The sequence below is a fragment of the Martes martes genome (genome assembly GCF_963455335.1).
Source record: "Martes martes genome assembly, chromosome: 7".
NCBI lineage: Eukaryota > Metazoa > Chordata > Mammalia > Carnivora > Mustelidae > Martes > Martes martes.
The window spans coordinates 105507010-105533235 of NC_137894.1; the positions used below are offsets into that span (position 1 = coordinate 105507010).

At 35.7% G+C, this 26226-nt stretch overlaps 1 protein-coding gene across 1 annotated transcript in view; it reads left to right on the forward strand.

The window, feature by feature from the left end:
- The window catches only part of PCNX4 (pecanex 4), a 42853-nt gene that overhangs the window by 1856 nt on the left and 14771 nt on the right, over positions 1-26226 (forward strand). The window contains exons 2-8 of the mRNA XM_080808579.1: positions 9980-10724; positions 17091-17270; positions 17362-17876; positions 18088-18188; positions 18315-18437; positions 22573-22933; positions 25521-25624. Coding sequence (XP_080664705.1) covers positions 10027-10724; positions 17091-17270; positions 17362-17876; positions 18088-18188; positions 18315-18437; positions 22573-22933; positions 25521-25624 — 2082 coding nt within the window. The 5' untranslated portion in view covers positions 9980-10026. The remainder of the gene's footprint in view (positions 1-9979; positions 10725-17090; positions 17271-17361; positions 17877-18087; positions 18189-18314; positions 18438-22572; positions 22934-25520; positions 25625-26226) is intronic.

The window sequence follows — 26226 nt, forward strand, 5'->3', positions numbered from 1 at the left end:
AGTCTCTCATGGTTCATCTCCCTGACCGATTTTCCCCACTTCCCTTCTCCTTTCCTTCTCCTAATGTCCTCCATGCTATTTCTTATGTTCCACAAGTAAGTGAAACCATATGGTAATTGACTTTCTCTGCTTGACTTATTTCACTCAGCATAATCTCCTCCAGTCGCCTCCATGTTGGTACAAAAGTTGGGTATTCATCCTTTCTGATGGCTGAGTAACACTCCATTGTGTATATGGACCACATCTTCTTTATCCATTCGTCTTTCCAAGGGCATCTTGGCTCTTTCCACAGTTTGGCGATTGTGGACATTGAAATCCACGTGACTGGTTATCAAAAAAGTACTGGTGTGGAGGTTCCTCACCAATACTATTTTTGATAGCCAGTTAAATGGATTTGAAGTGATATCTTGTTTCACTTTTGGTTTGCATTTCTCAAATGAGTGAGTAATGATGTGGAGCATTGTCTTGTGTGATTATTGGCGATTTGTATGGTATCCTTGGAGAATGCCTACTTTAATCCTTTAAATTGGCTTGTTTTTTCACTATTAAATTGTAAGTGTTCTTTATATATTCTAGATGTAAGTCCCTTATCATATATATGATTTGCAAAAATTTTTTCCTATTTCGTGGATTTTCATTTTCTTGATGGTGAGAACCTTTCCTTCTAGACACTTTCCCATTTGTGTTTTTTTATCTCTTACTCAGAAGTCATATGTGCCAGTGTCCTCATGCTGGCTTAGTTAACAAAAGTTTCCCGTTTGACATTTTGGAGATTCCTCTCAGGCCCACTTTTACCTGAAAACTCTTTTTCCCAAATTATCCTTCTATATCTCTGGCCTCAAAAATAAAATTCCCTTTCATTTGTCAATGGCTTGGTATGATTTAAAAACTCAAGTTAGCTACCAACGGATGTGGTGTGTTAAGTCACTTAATTTTTCACTGGTTCTTAGTTTTCTGTAAAGCAAGGTGGGTTTTTTTGGTAATCTGTGTGAATGGTACACTTCATTCACCTGACACTTGAATTTGAAAGAAAAACTTGTTAATTGCTTTGAATTGGTAAAATATATGCAGAGTGGGAAGGGTAGGTTGGGAGAGAAGTGTCAGCAGAACCTGCTGCACATTTGTGATACACTGATTTGACTTTTGGCTATTTTTTTTAAAGATTTTATTTATTTATTTGACAGAGATCACAAGTAGGCAGAGAGGCAGGCGGGAGGTGGGGGGAAGCAGGCTCCCTGTTGAGCAGAGAGGCCGATGCAGGGCTCGATCCCAAGACCCTGGGATCATGACCTGAGCCGAAGGCAGAGGCTTTAACCCACCGAGCCACCCAGGCACCCCTTGACTATTTTCTACCATCTTATTTTTCCAAAAGAAATGGAATGTTAATAATTCGTATTCTAGTGTTGTACATTTGAGAAGGGTGAATTATAGAACTGATAACTCATCATTCTATCTGTGAAGCTTTCCCAATATCTGCAATAAATAGATCCTTTGAGTTATCTACTTACCCTTTCCATCCAGTCATAGTTTTCTCTACAAACCAATTCCTGTGAATATACAGAATACTCTTAAAGTCAAAGACCCTCCTAAAATCTTGAATTTGGATAATACTATTTTGTAGATCAAAGGGATGTTATTGTGCTTGTTTTTTTTTTTTTTTTTTTTGTGTGTGTGTGCTTGTTTTTTTACTTTAAGACTCTTTAAGTGCTTGAGTAGATTTTCCTTTTTTGGTGGGTAGAAGAGATTGCTTACTACGTAATTGATAAACTATAACATGAAATATGTTTTTCATGTTTTAGCACTAAATGTCTTTCAAAGACTCTTCAAGAATTTAGCTGTTTGTCCCTGGTATGGCATTTAGTCAAGATTCGTAGAGTGTTTTCTGAATTATAGGGGTAGCTATCTTTGCATCTCTAGATTCCTACTAATACCCTCAACAGTTAGCACTTGGCTATCAAAAAAGTCCACAAGTGCTTTTTTGTTAGAACTGGTCTAACAGGAATAGGTCATTTTATCCAGGGCAAATGAGAATTAAGTTGTGTCATAGCATGCTTTTTGAGTACTAAGGTGTAAGCCATTTTGTTTCTTTTCCAGACCTGAAGTTTTTTGTTTTCCACATGTAAAGGTGTGATGCTTAGAAAAGTAGAACTTCAGCATATTTCTTTTCAGATTTTTAAAAATACTTTTTAGGAACATGGATGAGGATATTCTATATATTACTGAAAAGTTTGTGTAGGCATTTTTTAAGTAAGCAGGAATTACTTTTTCTTGAGAAGTTAATTTTGTTTAATAATTTTATAGTATTTATAAACTAACTTTGTATATTGTTTATTCTCTTGATAATGAAAACTAAAATAATTCCAGAGTTATTTTTACCAGTAATAATTATTTGAGAGGGAAATGATCTCTATCCCACTGGATTATAAACTTCTTTAGATAAGAGGGCGGCCTATTACCATTACCTAGTACATCGTAGGTATTCAAAAGTTTAAATGTGTGGAAAGTACTAAATTTTCATTTATCTATTTCTCTATGAAAGGAAGGTTAACACATTTGTCTATATTAACAAATGTCAGAATGAACTCTCTAATCCTCAGCAGCATCTTCTCACAGTGCTTCAAGAGCAAGTTAACATAGGGGGAGAAAAAAAGATTATAACATATGTCAGAGTTAATATCTTTCAAATTTAAAAAGTTCTTTCAAATTAATAAGAGAAGTGAACACTTTAAAAGAAAGAGGCAGGGCACTTGAGTGGCTCAGTGGGTTAAGCCTCTGCCTTAGGCTCAGGTCATGGTCTCAGGGTCCTGGGATCCAGCCCCCAATCAGACTCTCTGCTCAGCGGGGAGCCTGCTCAAGGGGGAGCCTGCTTCCCCTTCTCTCTCTGCCTGCCTCTGTCCCTACTTGTGATCTCTCTCTCTGTCAAATGAATAAATAAAATCTTAAAAAAAAAAAAGAAAAAAGGCAACGGGCTTGAAAAAGCAATTTACAAAGAAATTCAATGACGTTTGTCTGCAGTACACACATATACATGTAGTGAATATTCTCAGAAAGATAAACCATGTTACTGAAATAATAATAGGATTCTATAAAAAGGAACATCTAGGGGTTAAAGATGTCCTCTTAGGAATTAAAAATATGAGAGCAAAGATTAAATAAAATTTGACAAATAGGATAGAGTAAGTTTTTTGAAGGTATAATAAAAATACAGTTGAAGTACAGTTGCAGAAGTGCCCAATAAGTAAGTGTGGATTCAGTGTCACCTCACACCTGTTAAGATGGCTACTAGAAAAAGAAAAGAGTAAGAAAAATAGCAGATGTTGGCAAGGATGTGGAAAAATTAGAACCTGTGTAAAGTGTTAGTAGGATGCAAAGTGGTGTGTCTGATATGGAGAACAGTGTGGAAGGTCCTCAAAAAATTAAAAATGGAGCTACCATATGATCCAGCAATCCCACTTAAGGGAATTTATCTGAAAGAATTGAAATCAGAATCTTGAAGAGATATTTGCCCTCATGTGTTCACTGCAGCATTATTCACCATAGCCGAAAATCAGAAATAACCCACTGTCTATCAACAGATGAATGGATAAAGAAAATGTGTTATATACATAACAATGGAAAATTATTTAGCCCTAGAAGGGAAGGAAATCCTGCCATTTGTGATCACATAGATAAGCCTTGAAGACATTATGGTAAATGAAATAAACCAGTCAGAAAAAGACGAATACTGCACGATTCTTCTTATATGAGGTATCTAAAATGGTCAGACTTACAGAAACAGAGTAGACTGAAGGTTGCCAGGAGCTTGGGGGAGGAAGAAACAGGAAGAAGACTTGCTATATAAAGTTTTAGTTTTACAATATGAAGAAATTCTAGAGATCTGTACAATGTTGTGTTGCTACTTAACAATACTGTATTATACACTTAAAATTTTAAGAGGGTAAATCTCATGTTAAGTGTTCTTATCATTAAAAAAATCTGAATCCAATAGAACAGAAAAAGGAAGTGTAGGTTTCCGAATGAAATTGACCAATCCATAAAAATAATGTGATAGGTTAAAAACAAGTAAATTTCACTAAATAAAAACCAGACAATTGGCTAAAACTTCTGTTTTTAGAAATTCTGTTTGCCAAACTAAGAAAATTATAAATTTATTATAATCTCCCCAAACTGCTACTTTGTTATCTTTTTGCTTATTTGTTTGTTTGTTTGTTTTAAGGGATTTTTCACATTGATATCTTGCCTGATTCCTGCATTAAAGTTGAAAAATAAAAATTCCGCTCTAGTACATTGCCAAATTGATCTGTTTCTCGCCTTTCTGGATAATGCATAAGAAACATAGCTTGAATTCCAAACAAAGCAGCGTTTCTATGGCTACTTTGTTGGCCCACTTTCAGAGTAGCATATGAAGAAAGCATATGGCCAAAATCAATGTTTTGATGCCATCTTTATCCCATAACCTTTCTTTTCACAACACTTTTTTTCCCCTAAGTCTTGAGACATTTTTCATTTTAACATGTTGGAGGCAGCAGCCATAAAAATGCATCAGTCTGGGAACTGTCTCTGAGAATATATGCCAAAATCTCATTCAGGAACTAAGTTTTAATTATTCTGATTTTCCTTTCCATTCTACTAATCCAGATTAGGATTTAGAAGGTTTTTCTGTATAAATGTTAAGTGCTGCTTCCTATGAAGAAAATATTTTTTAAATATTCCAGGATCTGTAATTAAATTAAAAATCACACAGTACCAGTTTATCATAAATTTTTAAATTTAATTTAATTTTTTTTCAGTGTTCCAAGATTCATTGTTTATGCACCACACGCAGTGCTCCATGCAGTACATGCCCTCCTTAATACCTACCACAAGGCTCACCCAACCCCCTACCCCTCTCCCCTTCAAAACGTTCAGTTTGTTTCTCAGAGTTCACAGTCTCTCATGGTTTGTCTCCCCCTCTGATTTCCCCCAACTCACTTCTCCTTTCCTTCTCCCAGTGTCCTCCGTATTATTCCTTATGCTCCAAAAGTAAGTGAAACCATATGATAATTGACTCTCAATGCTTGACTGACTTCACTCATCATAATTTTTGCTTTAATGAATTTCTAGTATTTGTGCCACAATTCCCTTTTATCCTTAAAATATTAGAAAGAGGGGCACCTGGGTGGCTCAGTGGGTTAAAGCCTCTGCCTTCAGCTCGGGTCATGATCCCAGGGTCCTGGGATCGAGCCCCGCATCTGGCTCTCTGCTCAGCGGGGGGCCTGCTTCCTCCTCTCTCTGTCTGCCTCTCTGCCTACTTGTGATCTCTGTCTGTCAAATAAATAAATAAAATCTTAAAAAAATATATTAGAAAGAAAATACCCATACTAGAAATAAGCATACTTGCTACTTGTCAAATTTCCAACTTCCCCTTTAAACAACAGTGTTTAATGTTTTCTTTTAATCATCTTACTTAAGCTCTACCATTAATGTATTATATTCCTCTCCATACCAAGGTATTTTACTACATATTATGGAGAATTAGAAGTGTCTCAAGATTTGGCCTCTGCCCACAAATAACTTATTGGTAGAGAAAAGACATACATAATTAAAAAATAACAGTGAAGAGGGGAACAATACAAGAAATGCCCTATGTTGATACATGTTACAAGATGAGTAGTATGAACAAGCAATGTTTGATATGCAGAGAGAAGAGAGTGTTCTGGGGAATTTTCAGAAAGGATTAGACTCAATCTTTAAAGTTGACCAAAAATACCAATTAGGGAAAGGAAGAGAGGACATCCTAGACCAAGGAAAGGGCATGAACAGAAACACCCAGAAGGAAAAGGGCAGGATGTGTTTGTAGGGCATGGGGCTGAGAATTTTAGAGGTTATGAGGTCATTTGAAGAGATATCAAAATGTTCTATGTAAAATACACAAGCACACCCTACCTACCATGTATGCTCTCTGGAACTTTTCATACCTATACAAACTATACATAACCATGGATTATGTATACACCTAAGTTTGTATACTCTTTTTTTAAAAAATGCAAATGAGATCATCAATGTGTTTATTTTACTTTTCAGCATTTCATGGCATCGTTCTGTTTCCACATCAATAACGGATCTTTAGAATATCTCACTGTTTGGAATATAATCACTGAGTATTCTGTCAAATGAGTAAGAGCCTAAACTAAGCTCTACCAAAGATTCTGAAGTACATGCAGCTAGATAATCTGGTTTATAAGGTGTCTTCAGAAAGGTGTCTTCCTTTCCCATTGAGCCATCTCACCTTGTTCCTGATTGCTTCAGTGGAACAGGAGGGACCAGCTTTTACCTAACTCTCCGGGGAAATTCCAGGCATATCCAGTCTCTTTTAAAAGCCTAGGACAGACATCCAAGTTCCTTTTCCTTTCTGATAGCATCTTCTGTAGATAATTGAAATCAGAATATTTGTGCCTGCTCACAGGAGTATGCCCTTACTTACACTTTGGCTTCTATAGAACAACCCTATCAGAATAGGGGAGTACATTGAGCCTGACATCAGGACAGGAGTTAAGCTCATTCAGAGGGGGGAAGCAGTCTTTTCATTCCTTGAGATTGAACCATCAACGACTAAGGTTCCATTTGGCCCTGCAGTTCTCTTATTTTGTGAGTACTTGCAGGGCTGTCATGTAAGTGAAAGCTATGACTTATTCTGTGTAGAATTAAGACCAATGGCCAGAAGATAAAAAAAATGGTGAGTGTTTACAATTAAAGAACTTCCTAACAGTATAACAAAAGGTTCTCTAAAGTAGTAATAATTTATAAAAAGATTTTATTTATTTATTTGACAGACGGAGATCACAAGCAGGCAGAGAGGCAGGTGGGGGATGGGGGGAAGCAGGCTCCCTGCTGAGCAGAGAGCCTGATGCTGGGCTCAATCCCAGAACCCTGGGATCATGACCTGAGCTGAAGGCAGAGACTTTAATCCACTGATCCACCCAAGTGCCCCTAAAGTAGTAATTCTTAATTGTGACCCCCAAACTTTTCATGATGCCTGAAAGCTCTCCCTAGGACTGATGCTGGTTGGGTAGAACTGACTTGTAGGAATACTGTTTCAAACTGAAGAAAGAACAGGGAAGGAAGGCAGGCAGGCGGGCTATCTTAAGATGGCTTTAAATCTGTGCGTGTGTGGTAAAATACATATAATGTTTACTGTCTTAACCATTTTTAAGCATATAGTTCAGTGGTATTAACTATATTACCCTGTAGTAAAGTCATCACCACCATTCATCCCTGTGACTCTTCTCATCTTGTGAAACTTTATGCCCATTAAACAGTAACTCCCATTCTCTTTCCTCATCCCATGGCACCCGCCATTCAATTTTCTATGATTTTGACAACTCTAAGTACCTTGTCTTAGTGAGATTATGGACTATTTATCTTATTGTGACTGACTTATTTTGCTTAGCATAAGGCCCTTAAGGTTCATCCATGCTATAGCATGTGGCAGGATTTCCTTTCTTTTTAAGGTTGTAAAAATATCCATTGTGTGTATATACCACATTTTGTTTATCCATACATCCTTTGGTGGACACCTGGGTTGCTTCCATGTTTTAGTTATTGTGAATAATGTTGCTATGGACATGAGTAACAAATATTTCTTTGATACCCTGCTTTCAGTTCTTTGGAATATATATCCAGAAATCAAAAACCTGGATCATATGGTAATCCAATTTTTAAGTTTTTAGGAACCACTGTACTGTTTTCCACAACACTTAAACCATTTGATATTTCCACCAATAGTGCACAAGGGTTCCAGTTTTCCACATCCTCACCAATACATGTTGTTTTCTGTTTTTCTGATAGTAGCCATCTAAATAGCTGTGAAGTGGTATTTTGTTATAGTTTTGATTTGCATTTCTCTAATGATTAGTAGTGTTGAGCATCTTTTCATGCATTTATGCTATTTGTATATCTTCTTTGGAGAAATGTCTATTCAAGTCTTTTGCCAATTTTTGAATTTGTTGGTTTGTTTTGTTGTTGAGTCTTAGGAGTTCTCTATATATTATGGATAGCTATCCCTTATCAGATGGATATATGATATGCAGCTATTTTCTCCCATTCTGTGAGTTGCCTGTTCACTCTGTTGATAGTGTCTTTGATGCGCATAATTTTTAAATTTTCATGAAGTTTAATTTGTCTATTTTCCTTTTGTTAACCTGTACCTTTGGTGTCATATGCAAGAAGTTATTGCCAAATCCAGTATTGGAAGCTCTTGTCCTATGTTTTCTTTTAAGAGGTTTATTGTTTTAGGTCTTACAGTTAGGTCCATTTTGAGTTAATTTTTGTGTGTGATGTTAAGGGTCTAATTTCAGTCTTTTGCTTATGGATACTCAGTTTTCCTGACACCATTGAATGGTCTTGGTACTCTTGTCAAATATTTTACCATGTATGTGAGTATTTATTTCTGGGTTCTCTATTCTATTTCATTGACCTCTGGGTCTTACTTTATGAAGTTAGCTTTAAACTTAATTTTTCTTTTCCAGCCCAGAATGTGATCCCTGAGTAATACATTGCTAGCTATCTTGTGTCAGGCAACTATTTTTCAGAATATGCTACTAAGTGTATCCCAGGAAAAGGAAAAGTCGAAGAGAAGAGAATCTGTTATTTGATAGTTAGATTTTTAAAAAATATTTTATTTTTTTAAAGTAATCTGTATACTCAAAGTGGGGCTCGAACTCATGACCCTGAGATCAAGAATCACATGCTCTACCAACTGAGCCAGCTCGGCACCCCGAAACATAGAATTTTGTGGCCCTGAAATGGAAATAATCTAGACTGTAGCACATACAGATCCTATTATTGTTTCATGTTTTCCTAGTTTGGGTGGGTTTTGGAAACTGGTAACAGAGAAAGTAAAAATTGAATCAGAAGGTAGTTTGCTTATGGTAACATAGCTAATAATAAGCATTTAGTCAGACACCTGGAGTCCTTTGATTTCCAGTTTATTGTTCTTTCTGCTGCATGTTGAACTGCCAGTGGCTTAAATTTTATTGAAATGTTATTATTTTAACAGGATTTGACTTTTTAAATTCTCAGAAAATCCTAAGTTTACTGTAATTGCTAAATGATGTGACTAACAGTATTTCTATTTCTTTTTCTACTTCTATTTTCAGTCCAATTCAAGGGAATTAAAGAGAATATCCTCATTTTATAGAGCAGAGTTTGGCCAGCTATGGCTCACAGGCTGAGTCTAGTCCACAGGTATAGGTAGAAATAACATAAAGCCTGGGGCGCCTGGGTGGCTCAGTGGGTTAAAGCCTCTGCCTTCGGCTCAGGTCATGATCTCAGGGTCCTGGGATCGAGCCCCGCATTGGGCTCTCTGCTCAGCGGGGAGCCTGCTTCCTCCTCTCTCTGCCTGCCTCCCTGCCTACTTGTGATCTCTCTCTGTCAAAATAAAAAAAAAAAAAATAACATAAAGCTTTACTGGAACACAACCACTCCTGTTCATTTATTTATGTATTATCTATGGCTTCTTTTCTGCTACAACAGTAGAATTGAGTCATTGTAGCTGAGATGTGGTCCACAAAGCCTAAAATGTTTACTCTTCAGCCCTTAGAGAAAAATTTTGCTGACCCTTAAAATAGAGGGAAAGTTTAAAAACAAACATCAAAAACTCTTAGGGAAACGATTAAACCACTGGCAGATTTCATTTGAGAGCACTGGCTTTTTGAACTTATCTTTGACTTTGAAATCTAAAAATGTTCCTTTAAGATCTAATCCCAAATGTTAAGTTCTAGATAAATTAATAATTAATATGATTCTTTTTCAAGTAAAAAACAACTTCACAACTATTTATTTGGTGCCACGTGTGTGTCAGGCAATGGGAAGGAGCTAGAGATGTGAAGTTCTAAATCCTGCCCTTGAAGGAATTAAGGAGATAAAAATGGAAATGTGGGGTTTCCCCCCATCTTGTAAGTATGACATTGTCAAGTAGTGACTTTTTTCTTTTTCTTAGAGACTGCTGTATTACAGAAGAGGATGTGACTTTCAGAATAATCCTGAATGAGAAGGATGAGTCCAGATGTGCCTCTGCTGAATGATTACAAACAGGACTTCTTTCTGAAGCGCTTTCCGCAGACTGTTCTTGGAGGCCCTCGGTTCAAATTAGGCTATTGTGCCCCTCCTTACATATATGTTAATCAAACTGTCCTTTTTCTGATGCCATGGGTTTGGGGTGGATTAGGAACACTCTTGTATCAGTTGGGCATTTTGGAAGACTATTACACAGCAGTTCTTTCAGGTGGACTAATGCTTTTTGCTGCAGTTATCATCCAGTTCACAAGTTTATATGCCAGAAACAAATCGGTGACAGTAGAAAGAATGCTAACCACAGATATCTTAGCAGAGGAAGATGAACATGACTTTACAAGTTGTGCTGGCACTGAGACTATCAAATTTCTAATTCCTGGCAAGAAATATATAGCCAATACAGTTCTTCATTCTTTTCTTGCTGGGTTAATGTGCGGTCTTGGAACATGGTATCTGCTCCCAAACAGAATATCCCTGCTCTATGGCAGTACAGGAGGTACTGTTCTGCTGTTTGTCTTTGGATGGATGACATTATGTATAGGAGAATATTCATTAATTGTAAACACAGCTGCAGAGACTGCAACTTTCCAAACCCAGGATACTTATGAAATCACTCCTCTTATGAGACCTCTTTATATTTTTTTGTTTGTTTCTGTAGATCTTGCACACAGGTAATAAGCTGTCAGATACTTTATAACTTGCTTTGTTGTTGTTGTTGTTTTTAAGGATTTTGCTTATTTATTTGACAGAGACACAGTGAGAAAGGGAACAGAAGCAGGGGAAGTAGGAGAGGGAGAAGCAGGCTTCCCGCAGAGCAGGGAGCCCGATGCAGGGCTTGATCCCAGGACCCTGGGATCATGAAATGAGCTGAAGGCAGACACTTAACAACTGAGCCACCCAGAAGCCCCTACTCGCTTTGTTTTTAAGCGTACACAGTATGAGCCCATCATTAGTATTAAAAAAAAATGAACCTATGAATTGAAAGTCATCAAGACCAAACTACTGGATGATAGGTTTTTCTGATGATTAATCTCTTAGGAGTAATCTCTGTTAAACATTCATACCAAAGCAGTAATTAAACCTTATTGAAAAGTAAAAAGAAAACCCTTTATAAGGTAAGATAAATAAACAAAATTTTAGTTCTGTGTTTCACTTTCAATGACAAGCTATGAATCTATAACATAGCCTGGGTGAGACCTATGAAAAGAGATGGAACTTTCCTATGAGGGTCTAGTGAAGAATTTAAAATTTATATACATAAATATTATGTACAGATTGAGTGAATTTAAGATGAATAACATTCCTTTTTTTAAGATTTTATTTATTTATTTGACAGACAGAGATTACAAGTAGGCAGAGAGGCAGGCAGAGAGAGAGGAGGAAGCAGGCTCCCCACCAAGCAGAGAGCCCAATGCGGGGCTCGATCCCAGAACCCTGGGATCATGACCTGACCCAAAGGCAGAGGCTTTAACCCACTGAGCCACCCAGGCGCCCCAACACTTCTAATTTGTTGTAGTAACTATATAGAAGGGATGTTGATTTTTTTTTATTTGCTATAGTAGAAAAATAGAAAACAGAGTTGTTAAACAAAATTGTTTACCAAAATGTTTACAGATTGTTGGATAACCCCCTTTGCTTACCTTTTCTTTTTTTTTTTTTTTAAATTTTTTATTTATTTTCAGCGTAACAGTATTCATTGTTTTTTCACCACACCCAGTGCTCCATGCAATCTGTGCCCTCCCTAATACCCACCACCTGGTTTCCCCACCCTCCCACCCCGCCCCTTCAAAACCCTCAGGTTGTTTTTCAGAGTCCATAGTCTCTCATGGTTCACCTCCCCTTCCAATTTCCCTCAACTCCCTTCTCCTCTCCATCTACCCTTGTCCTCTATATTATTTGTTATGCTCCACCAATAAGTGAAACCATATGATACTTGACTTTCTCTGTTTGACTTATTTCACTCAGCATAATCTCTTCCAGTCCTGTCCATGTTGCTACAAAAGTTGGGTATTCGTCCTTTCTGATGGAGGCATAATACTCCATAGTGTATATGGACCACATCTTCCTTATCCATTCATCCGTTGAAGGGCATCTTGGTTCTTTCCACAGTTTGGCGACCGTGGCCATTGCTGCTATAAACATTGGGGTACAGATGGCCCTTCTTTTCACTACATCTGTATCTTTGGGGTAAATACCCAGCAGTGCAATTGCAGGGTCATAGGGAAGATCTATTTTGCTTACCTTTTCTAAATCTGACTTTTATTTCTGTTTCTGTAGATTGCAGCTTTCTCTTTAACAGGTTCCTATCTGGGTAGAAATGTATGGACATGTAATGAACTGAATTTTATGTCCCCCTCAAATTCATATGTTAAAGCCCTTACCTCAGTGGTGTTTGGAGATAGGATCTTTGGGAGGTAATTAGGAAAATGAGGGTGGGGCCCTGATCTTATGGGATTAGTGCTCTTTTAAGAAGAAACACCGGAGAGCTTGATCTCTCTCCCTCTCCACTGTATGAGGATACAGTGAGAAGGCTGCTGTCTGCAAACCAGAAAGAGAGTTCTCAGCAGAATCTGACCATGCTGGCAATGCTGATCTTGGACTTCCAGCCTCCAGAATAATTTCTGTTGTATCAGCCACCCAGTCTGTGGTATTTTATTATGACAGCCCAAGCTGATTAAGACAGATTTTGATACCAAGAGGTGGGTTGCTCCTGTAACAGATACCTAAAAATGTGGAAGTGGCTTTGAAATTGGGTAATAGAGGCTGGAAGACTTTTGAGGTGTGTGCTTGAAATATGTACTTACAGGCATTTCTGGTGAGGTCTTAGAAATGAGAACCTGTTATTGGAAACTGGAGGAGAGGTGATTCTTATTATTAAGTGGCACAAAACTTGGCCGAACCACTTTCTAATGTTTTGTGGAAAGTATAACTTGAGAGTGATGTAATTGGGTATAGAGGTGAGGAAATTGCTAAGCAACTGGTTAAAAGAAGAGTTTGGTTCCTCCTGACTGCTTATATGAAAGGAGAGATGAACTGAAGAAGGAGTTGATAAGCAAAAATGAACCAGAACTTGAACGTTTAGAAAATTTTTAGCCTATACATACTGCAAAAAAAATAAGAAAGCATGTTCTGAAGTGAGCACCAAGGGTGTGACTGGACTACCACTAAATTAAGAGTTTATGGGGTTGTATGAACAAAAATACTGTCAGTTTCAACAGAAACTGAAAAAGGACCTTTCCTCTGAAAAGGGTCAGAGGCAAGATGAAATAAACTAAGGCTGTTAGAATTCTTGGATTTGACAGGTGTTTAAGAAGAGGGAAAAATGACCCCAAAAGTGATTTAGAGATTGTCAGGGCTACTTTCTTGGTTTCAACAAACTAAAATCTAGAGGCTTTGGGGCTGGTACTGCCTTGCAGAGCCTTGGGGGTGGGACCCCCACCTGGAGCTGTTTGAGGCCTGGAGGGCAGAGTATGAAACGAAAGAAGATTCTTCCCAGCCTTGGGATCTAATGGAATTTGCCTTGCTAGGTTTTGGAATTCTTTGGAGCATGTCACCCCTTCCTTCTTTCCTGCTTCTCCCTTTGGGAATAAGAATGTCCATTCTGGGGCTGTCATGCCATTTTATTTTGGAAGCACATAAATTATCTGATTTCACAGGTTCACAACTAGAGAGGGATTTTGGCTCAGGTTGGGGTGTACCTTGAGTCTCAACCTGTATCTGATTTAGATGGTAGACAAACTTTGGACTTTAGAGTTGATGCTGGAATTTGTTAAGACTGTTGGGATGGGATGCATATATTTCGCACATAAGAAGAACATGAATTTGGGAGACTGGAGTGGAATATTAAGGAATCAATGTATGTGCCCCCTCAAAATTCATATGTTGAAGCCCTAACCCCCAATGTGATAGATTTGGAGATGGGGCTCTTTGAAAGGTAGTTGGGTCATCAGGGTGGTCCTATTCTAATGGGATTGGTACCATTATAAGAAGAGAGACCAGAGAGCTTGATATCTTTCTCTCCACCATGTAATGATGCAATGACAAGTTGGCTATCTGGAAGCCTTGAGGAGTGTTCTCACCAGAACCCAACCATGGTGGCAGTTTGAACTTCCTGCCTCTAGAACTATGAGAAATAAACTTCTATTGTTTAAGCCACCTGGTCTGTGGTATTTTGTTATGGCAACCTAAAATAAGACATTTAAAAAATATTTAACCAGTTTTTGTACTGAAACTGAACTATTCTTAGGGGACCATTTGCTATTCTCTAAATCTTAATGTCTTCTAGTTGTGCTACATTTATGGACCAGAGGACACTATAATATCCTTGTTGTTCTTCACCTAATCACATATGTAAGGGGAGAATTAGTTTATGGGAAATCCATTTATAATGGGTCTGTTAGTTATTAGCCATAAAATATACTACAGTTAAATACTTGGTTTTGAAAAGTTGGCAGTAAATTTGAGTTTCAGTGTGTATATATACATTCGTTTCCTTCTAAAATATTTAAGTTTATAAGATTATTTTAACAATTTAGGTTCTTGAGTTACTGTCTCACTGTGCTATTTTTGAGATCAGAAATTATATACCTGCTATAGTACATCTTTGCATTTAAAATGATGTCCTGGTTTCCTTAATTTTTTTAAAAATCTGTTAATTTATAATTTGGTTACCTTGACCTTCTGTATTACTTATTTCTAAATGAAAGAGCATAATTTTTTTTTACTGATTCTAGTTGGATTTAATGTACAGTTTTAATGTTTACAGTTCGATCATTACAAAGAGGTTTTTTTTCAAGTTAAAGAAGACAAAAGCCTGCCCAAATCTATTTTTATAGAAAAAGATGACATGTTTATGCAGAACAATTACATCCCACTTGACTTATGATGTACCATATATAGGCTAATTGAATTTAAATTTAAAAAAAAGAAATTTGATCAATATAATAATCAAGATGATCTTTATATAGTAGCTATGATACTGCAAGTAAATAATGTATGAATGTGTGCACTGTGCAAGTTTGTACAGTTGTCAAATATATCAGATTGTGTCTTAATTTTATTTCAGAGAATGTAAAAGTTGAAGAGACAAGCCTCACAGTATAATATTTTCTCTTTCCCCATTCTTTATTTTACCCAGTATACTTGTATATTAACAATTTTAAATAACTTTTTCTGTGCTTTTTTATTAAGGACAAGTGTTAAACCCATAGTTCTTAGTTCATAGACTCTCAGGAATTGTTCCAATGAATGATGCATATTTACGTTATCTTAGCCACTATAAACATCTTTTTTCTGGGCATGTGGATCTTAGTGAGTATATAGAATTTGAAATATTCTTATGGTTGTTAGATTCAAACAAAGTTTTTTTCTTGAGGGCTTAGATATTTTGCTCTAGAAAATTCATGTTACATATCAGAAATAGAATTTAAACATATTTTCCATATAAAAGACTTAACCACAATAATCATATTATTTGAGTAGGAGTCATACAGGAAAGTGATCACAATGTTTGGTTGCTTAAATTACATATGCTTGTAATTGTGTATGATACTCTTGTATATAAATAGATTTTCTATGTCATTGCTTAAGAACAAAGAGATTTGAGGAGGTTAAATCAAATTTGGGTAAAATATTTCCTGAATATATATTATTTTTACACAAAATATACTATCCTTGATATATTAGAAAGAGAAATGTTAACAGTCTTTAAGAAGAAAAATAACTACAGATATGCATGTTTTCCTTGACCTTCCTACAGTTTATTGTGTGTGGTTTGATTTTCCTTTTTGGTACTTGAGAATTTCCTTCCCAGAATGAAATGTATTTTAAAACTACATTACAGAAAGCATTGTCCTCTAATTTAGCATCACATTGTTAACCTTGTTTTCATTAATTCTCTACTTATAAAAGTTTGAAGGACATACATTATGAGACAGAGTGCATTAGCTGACATAGTCCTGATATATGTGTGAGCAAACCATTATGTCATTATTATAGCCATAGTTGCTATACATTTGCTTCTGAGCTATTAACATACACTTAAGTGGGTAATTATTGCAGAAGGTGCCTTCTCCTTGGCTTTGATTCCTAGCAGCTCAGGTATTCAAGTATAATTATGCTATAAGTTTTGAGATTTAGTTTTCTTTTTTGCAAGTTATCTTTAGAACATTGTAAGTATTAGGACATTATTGGTTTCCAGACAAAGTGTTTGGTCAGCTTTATTCCAAAAATACTAATAATATATTGATAGTGCTTATTCTTCTATGCTTTAAGTTTTTATTAAATTATTTGAACCATATAATACTATATTTGGGTAACTGGTAAATGCTATGCCAGGAACCAATTTTTCCACTTTATAGAGCCATCTCTAATTTATGAGATTGTATTTTACAAGTTTGTATTCTCAAATCCATACCACTATTTGTATAAAATGAAAACAATATTATAAATGCTAGTTAAGTTCCCAGGCAAACCCACAGAGATACATTCATAGCCTAATGTTGCTGACTTCTGATATTAATTATACTGACCTTAAATTCTGGGACCTAAAGTTAAGACACGGGGGTGAGGATGGAGTAGGAGAACAAGAAGAGTACTCTTTGCTAGCTACTAATGGTTAAGAACATCAATAAGGTTTGGCCTTCCCAGAGTTATAATTTTAAATTAGAACATTTTAAACTCTTAAGAATCATTGGTAGAATTTCAGGCAATGTAGTTTAGATAATTAAGTTTTACAAATCTCTAAATTCAATTTTATTCAGTAAATTGGTTTTAATTACTTCTTCTTTCCACATTTGAATCCACATATTTTCTAAGTGCTAATCTCATACACAATTGAGTAGGGATAGTTGCTGATAAGGGGGAAGGACAATGGTCACAATTTATAAATGTTGCTCTTTTGCAGTTTGGGACTAGGATCTTTTTGTAAATGTTCCTTTGTTTCAGGGAGTGGGTTGCATGTGTTGTTTTGTTTTTCCTGGGAAGACCCTCTTCTGTATATTATTTGGTATGATTTAAATGTTTCCTTTTTCTTACAGGTTTATGGTAAATATACCAGCTCTAGAACAAGTGAATCAGATTTTACACATCTTATTTATATTTTTACCCTTTCTGTGGGCACTCGGGACTCTGCCCCCACCTGACTCACTTTTCTTATGGGCGATGGAGCAGGTTTTAGAGTTTGGCCTTGGAGGCTCATCTATGTCAACACACCTCCGGTAATTATTTTAAATATTAAAGTTCTATGTAACTTATTCTTAAAGTGCAATCTTTCTTTTCGAGCAAATCTTTTTTTCTTTTTCTCTGCAGGTTGTTAATAATGTTCATCATTTCTGCTGGAACAGCTGTAACATCGTATTTCATTCCCAGCACTGTTGGTGTAGTTCTTTTCATGACTGGACTTGGGTTCTTACTGAGTCTTAACCTAAGTGACATGTGTCTTGTCTTCAAACACAGTGTGACTAAACACAGAGTTGGAACCAAATCTAAGGCTTTACCCAGTGGTTCAGAAAAACAGTTTACTTGGAAGGAATGCCTTTTCTACATCATCATATTAGTCTTGGCTCTCATAGAAACTAGTCTGCTGCATCATTTTGCTGGTTTCTCCCAGATTTCCAAAAACAGTTCTCAGGCTGTTGTTGGCTATGTTCTGATGATATTGCTTATAATACTGTGGATACTTAGAGAAATTCAAAGTGTCTGTATCTTTGGAATTTTCCGAAACCCTTTCTATCCAAAGGATGTACAAACTGTGACTTTATTCATAGAAAAGAGAACAAGACTTGTGAAGATTGGTGTTGTCAGACGGATTTTGCTAAATCTAGGTAGGAAGATAAAAGCTACTAACTTTGTGTTATATCTAGAAAGTATACAAAAATATGGAATTCCCATGTTTCTGCAATATACAACATACAGGCATTTATTCATTTATATTTTGGTTTGTTTATTAGTTCTTTCAGTTAACTGCTTAAATGTGCTCATAAAAATCATTAACCAAAATAATTAAATTTGTCTCTTTTTTTTTGTTTGTCCTAGTATCACCCTTTGCTATGATAGCATTTCTTTCATTGGACAGTTCCTTACAAGGGCTCCACTCTGTGTCTGTCTCCATTGGATTCACGAGAGCTTTTAGAATGGTAATCTTTATAAGCACTTAATAGTATTTTTGTATTGCTAAGTTTAATTGCAGTTTTGTTTATTCTGACAGTTTACTTATATTTATCAAATTCTACTTGATAAAGTGGATAATTCGTGTACCGCAGGTATGGCAGCATACAGAAAATGCTTTATTGGAGACAGTCATTGTATCAGTAGTACACTTGTTGATCTCCAGTACGGATGTGTGGTGGAACAGAAGCCTGGATACAGGAATCAGACTCTTACTAGTAAGCAAATGTTTTATTAGCGTTATTGAGATATAGTTCACATACCATAAAATCATCTACTTACACATTTCAACAGTAGGCAGAATTTTACAGCCATCACCACAGTCTAATTTTAAACCATTTTCAATATCCTAAAAAGAAACCCTTGCACATTAATGTCCTTCCCTATTTCCACCCTCCATCCTTCCCACCCCCCACTTCAGCCCCAGAAACCATTTATACACATTTGGTTTCTCTGGTTGATTTATTTATCAGATGATGGATTTTTAGGTTGTTTTTACTTTTTGACTATTATGAATAATGCTGCTATGAACATTTGTGTACATGTTTTTGGACATTTATTTTTTTCATTTCTCTTAAGTATCTAGGACTGGAATTTCTGTTCATAGTAGGTCTATGTTTAACACTTCAAGATACTGCCAAACATTTTCCCAAAGTGATAGTACCATTTTACGTTCCCACCAACAATATCATGAGGATTTCTCTACATCCATACCAATACTTATTATCTGACTTTTTCATTCTGGTGGGTGCAAACTTCTATCTCATTGGAATTTTGATTTGCATTCCGTAAATGCTAATTATGCATCTTTTCATAAATTTATTGGCCATTGGTGTATGTTTTTTGGAGAAATGTCTATTCTGATCCTTTGTCCATTTTATGTGGCTTGCCCTTTCGTTGTCGAGTTTAAGAATTCTTGATATATTCTGGATACAAGTTCCTTGACATATATGATAAACAAAAATTTTCTCCCATTCTGTAGGCTGTCTTTCTCCTTCTTGATAATATCCTTTGAAGCGAAAAATGTTTTTAATTTTGCTGAAGTTCAATTTATCTCTTTGTTCTTTTGTCACTTGAATTGTTGGGATCATGTCTAATAAACACTGCCTATTCCCAAATCATAGAGATTTACTGTGTTTTCTTCTAAGAGTTTTACAGTTAAAACTATAACTCCTACAGTTGGGTCTATGCTCTACTTTGAGCTTATTTTTGCACATAATATGAGGTAGGATTCCAAATCCATTCTTTTTTGTATGGATATACAATTGTTCCAGCACCACTGTTGAGAGAACTATCCTTCCCTCAATGACTTTTCTTGGCACCCTGGTCAAAAATCAAATGACAAATTTTCAAATGACAAATGTGAGAGTTTATTTCTGGACCCACAGTTCTTTTCCATGTATCTATATGTCTGTCTTTATGCCAGTACTATCCCATCTTTATTACTATACTTTGTAGTAGGTTTTGAAATCAGGAAGTGTGAGTCTTCCCACTTTGTTCTTCTTTTTCAAGATTGTTTTGACTCTTCCAGTGCCCCTGCATTACGATGTAAATATTAGTTTCAGCTTTAAAGTTTTAGCAAGAAAGCATCTGAAACTTTGGTAGGGATTACCTTGAATGTGTAGATCAATTTGGGGAGTATTGACATCTTAAAAAATATTAATTCTTCCCATCCATCAATATGACGTGTATTTATATTTTTTAAAGATCTTTATTTCAACAATGTTTTGTAATTTTCAGTGTTATAAGTCTTAACGCTTTTACTAAATTTTTCCTAAGTATATTATTCTTTTTGATGATATAAATAGAGTTATTTTCTTAATTCATTTTTTGGCTTGTTTACTGCTAGAGTATAGAATATAATTAATTTTTTAAAAATACTAATCTTGTGTCCTAAAACCTCATTTCCATGAGTTCTGGTAGATTTTTAGTGGATTTTTTAAGACATTCTGTATATAAGATCACATCATCTGCAAATTAGAAATAGTAGAGATATATTTACTTCTTTCTTCTCAATCTAGATGTCTTTCCTCTGTTTTTCTTACCTACTTGCCCTGGCCAGAACCTCCTGTATAATGTTGAGTAGAAGAGTGGACATCTTATGAGGAAAGCAGTCTGTCTTTCTCCATTAAGTTGATGTCAGTTTTTTACCATTAGATATGACATCAGTTATTGTAGATGTTCCTTTTTTTTTTTTTAAAGATTTTATTTATTTATTTGTCAGAGGGAGAGAGAGAGCGAGAGCGAGCGAGCACAGGCAGAGAGAGTGGCAGAGGGAGAAGCAGGCTCCCTGCGGAGCAAGGAGCCCGATGTGGGACTCGATCCCAGAACGCTGGGATCATGACCTGAGCCGAAGGCAGCCGCTTAACCAACTGAGCCACCCAGGCGTCCCTGTTCCTTTTTTTTTTTTAAAGAAACTTTTTTTAAGGTTTTTTATTGTCAGAGAGAGAGAGAGAGAGATATCAAGCACACAAGCAGGGGGACCAGCAGGCAGAGGGAGAAGGAGAAGCAGTCATGATCCCAGGGTCCTCAGACCAAGTCCCGCATTGGGCTCCTTCCTCAGCGGGACTTGGTCCCAGGACCCTGGGATATGACTTGAGCCAAAAGCAGAAGCTAAGCTGACTGAGCCACCCAGGCGACCCTAGTATAGATGTTCTTTATCAGGTTGAGGAAGTTCCTTTCTATTTCTTGTTAGTCTTTTTATCATTAAGGGTGTTGGATTTTGCCTGATGTATTTTCTGTGTCTACTGTAATGGTCATGTGGTTTTGTCCTTTAATCTGTTAACATGGAATAATATGTTGATTTCTGGTTGTTAAACCAACCTTGCATTCTAGGAATAAATCCCATTTGGTTATGGTGTATAATCCTGCTTATATGTCGCAGGATTCGGTTGACTAGTATTTTTGTGTGGTTGATATTTATATGTATCTCTTACTTTCTTTTATTGTCATGTCTTTGGTTTAGATACCAAAATAGCACTGACTCATAGAATGACTTAGGAATTCCATACTAATTATTCTTAAATGTTTGATCATATTTAAATATTTGCCGTATGTAGTATTTTGTAACATGGAGGGCATCTGAGCCTCAGCTTTTCTCTGTGAGTAGCTTTTAAATTACAAATTCAATTTCCTTAATTTTTATATGTCTATTCAGTTTTTATAATTCTTCTTGAGTTGCTTTATGTTTTTCAAGGAACTTGTTTGTTTCATTTAAGTGATCAAATTTATCAGCATACAGTTCATAGTATTCTCTTACTGTCCTTCTAATTTTTTTCTGTAAGATTTCTCTAAGGTAAAGTTATCTCTTTCATTCCTGATTTTAGTAATTTGAGTCTTCTCTGTTTTATTCTTGGTCAGTGTAGCTAAAGGTTTGTCCATTTTATTGATCTCAAAAAAAAACAGCTTTTGGTTTCATTGATTTTCTTGATTATTTTTATATTCTCTAATTTTTTCATTTCTGCCCTAATATTTATTATTTCTTTTCTTCTGCTTACTTGAGGTTCAGTTTGTGCTTTGTTTTCTAGTTTCCTAAGGTGGAAGATCAGGTTATTGGTTTAAGATCTTCTATATAGGCATTTAAAGCTAGCTATAAATTGCCCTCTGAGTGCTGTTTTAGCTGAATCACAAGTTTTGGTATGTTGTGTTTTTGTTTCATTCATCTCAAAATGTTTTCTCATTTTTTTTTGTGATGTCTTCTTTGACCCCTTGGTTACTTAGCAATGTATCTTTTAATTTTTTTTTTTTTGTAGGATTTTATTTTTAAGTAATCTCTACACCTAACTTGCAACCCCAAGAACAAGAGTTACATACTCAACCAACTGAGCCAGCCAGGCACCCCAGCATTGTGTCTTTTAATTTCAAGATTCCTTTATTATTTTTTTATTTCTATTGTTGATCAAATTCTGTTTTGGTTAAGGAACATACTTTGCGTGATTTGTGTGAACATACTTGTATGATTTCAATCTACTAAGGTTTGTCTTATAACTTCTGTTTATCTATATAATACTCTCTAAAATAAGGATGAATTAAGGATAGTTACTTAACTATTTACCACTTCTGGTTCTCATGACCTAACAAGTGTGTAATGCAAAAAGTTAGTCAACTTTAAGCTATCCTAGCACTCTGTTTGTCCTCTTTGTTATTACTTTTTCCTAAGGGAGCCCAAACTTTTAAAAATGTAGACTCATTTATTACTTGTGGGGTTGGAGAAAATTACAACAAAGAATCTCATATAAGGGCTATTTCCACAAAAATATTGTAGCAATAATAAAATTATACAGTTTTCTTTATGTGATCTTGAAAATTCATGAAGTCTTTGAGAATAAAAGAAATATTTTTACATCTCTACAGGTTGGCATCATGCGCGATCGTCTGATTCAGTTCATCTCTAAGCTGCAGTTTGCTGTGACCGTTCTTTTGGCATCGTGGACTGAGAAAAAACGTCGAAAGTCAACCACCACTTTATGTATTCTCAACATTGTCTTCTCTCCATTTGTGTTGGTCTTCATAATTTTCTCTACAATACTCTCCTCTCCTTTACTCCCCCTCTTCACCCTTCCTTTGTTCTTGGTGGGCTTTCCCCGACCTGTTCAGATTTGGCCAGGAGCAGTGGGCACCGCAGCCTGCGTGTGCGCAGACACGGTGTACTACGAACAGATGGTCCCAGGTCTGACCACTGCACTGCAGGCTGCAATGGCAGCTGGAAGTTTAGGTAAGTAAATGCTTTTGCTTAAAAAATCCTCGCTGATATATTTAAAATACACACACACACACAAAAAAAAGAACATACAAAAGAAGTCTTTTGATTCAACCATTATATAGATTCTAATGCTGTGATATATGGCAGAAGGACTAACTATGAAATAGAAGTATATCTCTTGCTCCTTATTTTGAGGTAAATAAAGTCATAAAAATAGTAAGGGGAAATTTCATTAAGGTGACTTGACATTTTGAAAAAGTATATTTTCTTAGATAAAATCAGGCTATAGTCCCACTGCTTAACCGTGAAAACACCTTATCTCCCAAAATTTCCGTGAATTTATAGTGAGTTCACATCAAGTAGATGCAATGGCTTAGATTCATAAATAGTAAAAATTAGCTTTACATAATACAAGATTGAAGGGCTTTAGGGAGTTTGTTAGGATCTTGTTAGTTACTGTATGGCAATGTAAACAGTCTGACAAGGTTACAGGGCAAGATAACAAAAGCAGTGGTCAATGATCAGTAGCCTCCGAAAGTGAAGTACTATGGAAGTATCAGCAAGATAAAAAATTTTTATGAGGATGAACTAATTTTATGAGTTAATGCTTTCATTGTACACTTAACTACAAATTCATCTATATTGTGCTTCTCAAGGTTCTCAAGGTTGGTTTTAGATAAGGCCCAAGCTGATAACCATAGTGTGCTTTCTCATATCATATGCCTTAGCTTTTGAACCTTGTTTTAGAAATATCCAGTGACATCTTGGCAAACTGATTCCAGGCAGAATAATAATTTCAAATTAGAATTTTAATGAAATACTTACTTGGATTGAACTTTTCTAATTATTTGTTACCTAAATTTGGGAGATAATTTAGGAAAAACTTTATAGTACAAATTTTTTAATGAATAATCATTTTTCTTTCTCAAAGAAAATATTCTACACTTTTAATCTTTTCATCCAGTTTTAATTAAGGTTTATCATATAATATTATGCCATTTGTAAAAATACCTGTGAGGTTTGACTCACATCTAAAGTAATAAATACCTAAGGTAGAAATTATACTTTATTATGAAATTAGTTACACTCAGCCAAGAAGTGTGTCATAAAGTTTCTCTGGGGGGGAAAAAACAATGAGATAACATTTTACACACATCTGGTTGACAGAAATGTAAAAGTCTGACATTACCAAGTATTGGCTAGGGTATAAAAAATAGGAACTTTCACACCCTGCTAGAAGGGAATATAAACTTGTATAACCACCTTGAAGAGTAAACTAATAGTCTATAGTAAAGGTGTATGTATCCTATGACCTAGGGGTTCACTTTTAGATTCCATAATTCTAATTAGATTCTGATTCTAGAGAAACTTTTGTACATGTGTTTTGGGGGTTCCCCAAGCCCATATCCAGGTTTGATGATTCACTGAGAGGACTTGCAGAGCTCAATATGCATTTGTACTCATGGCTAAGATTTATTATAGCAAAAGAATGCAGAACAAAATCAATGAAGAGAATAGTTACATGGGGTAAATCATGCTGCAAGCTTCCAGATATCCTCTCCTGATGGAATCACTCAGAACATGCTTAATTCCCCAGTCACACATTGTCACAACCTGTGTGATACGGCGACTACCAGGGAAGCTTATTTGAGAGTCAGTGCCTGGGGCTTTTATTGGGGTGTAGTCATGTAGGCCACCCTCTGCCTAGCATGTACCAAGATTCCAGACTCCCAGAAAGAAAACAGGTGTTCAGTATAAACTGTATTGTTTGTACAAACTGTTTAGACACAATGAGACTCTTATCAAGGAGGATGGTGAGAATTCTCCAGAAACGCAAGTCCCCATTGCCAGCCATCAAACAGCTTTGCAAGCAGGACTTTCAAAGGGTAACAGTTAGTTCTGCTATGTTAACTCTTTACTGTATAGCACATAGCATAAGCAGACTAGCACAAAGGTAATCCCTGCAGTATTATTTATGATAGAGAAAAATTGGAAATATATGGAATGTGTTTATAAATAGGAAATGAATGTTCAAATTTAGCTGTATTCATACAGTGAATTCTCAACTGTAGGTACAAATGACTTGAACTATTTGCAGTCAACATGGGCAGGTCTCAGAGATATAATGTTAAGAGAAAACTAATTTTTTAAAGTTTTTATACACTGTGGTAGTAGCATTTTATGTAAATTTTTAGCACCACAAAACATTTTTATATGTGTGTTTATTAAAAAATGTCCAAAATGCTTTAAATAAATAATGTGAAGTTGGCTTTTATATACTTTTTACATTTAATACTTTTCTACTTTTCCTACTGTAGTTAGGATTTTATATAGCAGATTCTAATTTGTTTCTCTGGAAAATATATCCTTGAATTTTTATGTATTACCTATAGATTTTCTCCTTTAACTGTTCCTGTTCCTATCAAAAGCTTAACTTAATGCCCCCTGATATGCAATGAATAATTGTTTCTATTAACATAAAGAGAGAATAAAAGGAGCTATGAATCAGTTCCAAGTGTCTTATCAGTTTTGAAGATTCACATGGCAAAATAAAACAAGCTTGAATACTACTTACTTTTTTTTTTCTAATTTGTTTTAGGTCTCCTCTTACCTGGGTCTCATTACTTGGGCCGTTTTCAGGATCGTTTAATATGGATAATGATTCTAGAATGTGGTTATACTTACTGCTGTATTAACATTAAGGTCAATGTACATTTGAAACTTCTCTAGTATTTTTATAGCACATGTGTAAAATTTTACCTGTTATAGACATAGCATACACTTAATAGCTTGACTTAAGAGTATCAGTTAATTACCTGTGAAAACGCCTGAGGGATTTTTAAAGTATATATCAATGTGAACACATTCTAGGTAGGCTAGTGTTGATTGTATAATAGAGCGTAGTAACAAAATATACTTGCCCTGTTTTTATCCAGGCCTGTTCTTTATATCCTTATCTAGTTGAGCATCTCAAAAGTGTGACTCAGTAATATTTTTTTACTCCTATATCACATAAGCATTCTCCACTTAATAAAAAACCTCTTCTGATCCTTACTACCCTGCTACACCCTGCCTTTCTCCTCTTTTTAAAGCAAAATGCCTTAAAAGAATTACTTAAATCAAATCTCAAATTTCATTTCTCCCATTCTCTCTTCAACTTACTCTAGGTTTTTGATCTTGTTATCTATTACTGTACCAAAACCGCTCTTGTCAAGGTCTCTACTGGCTAACGCATTGCTAAATCCAATGTCAGTTCTCTGACCTGGTCTTATTTGACCTGTATGCAGCACTTGACACAGTATCTT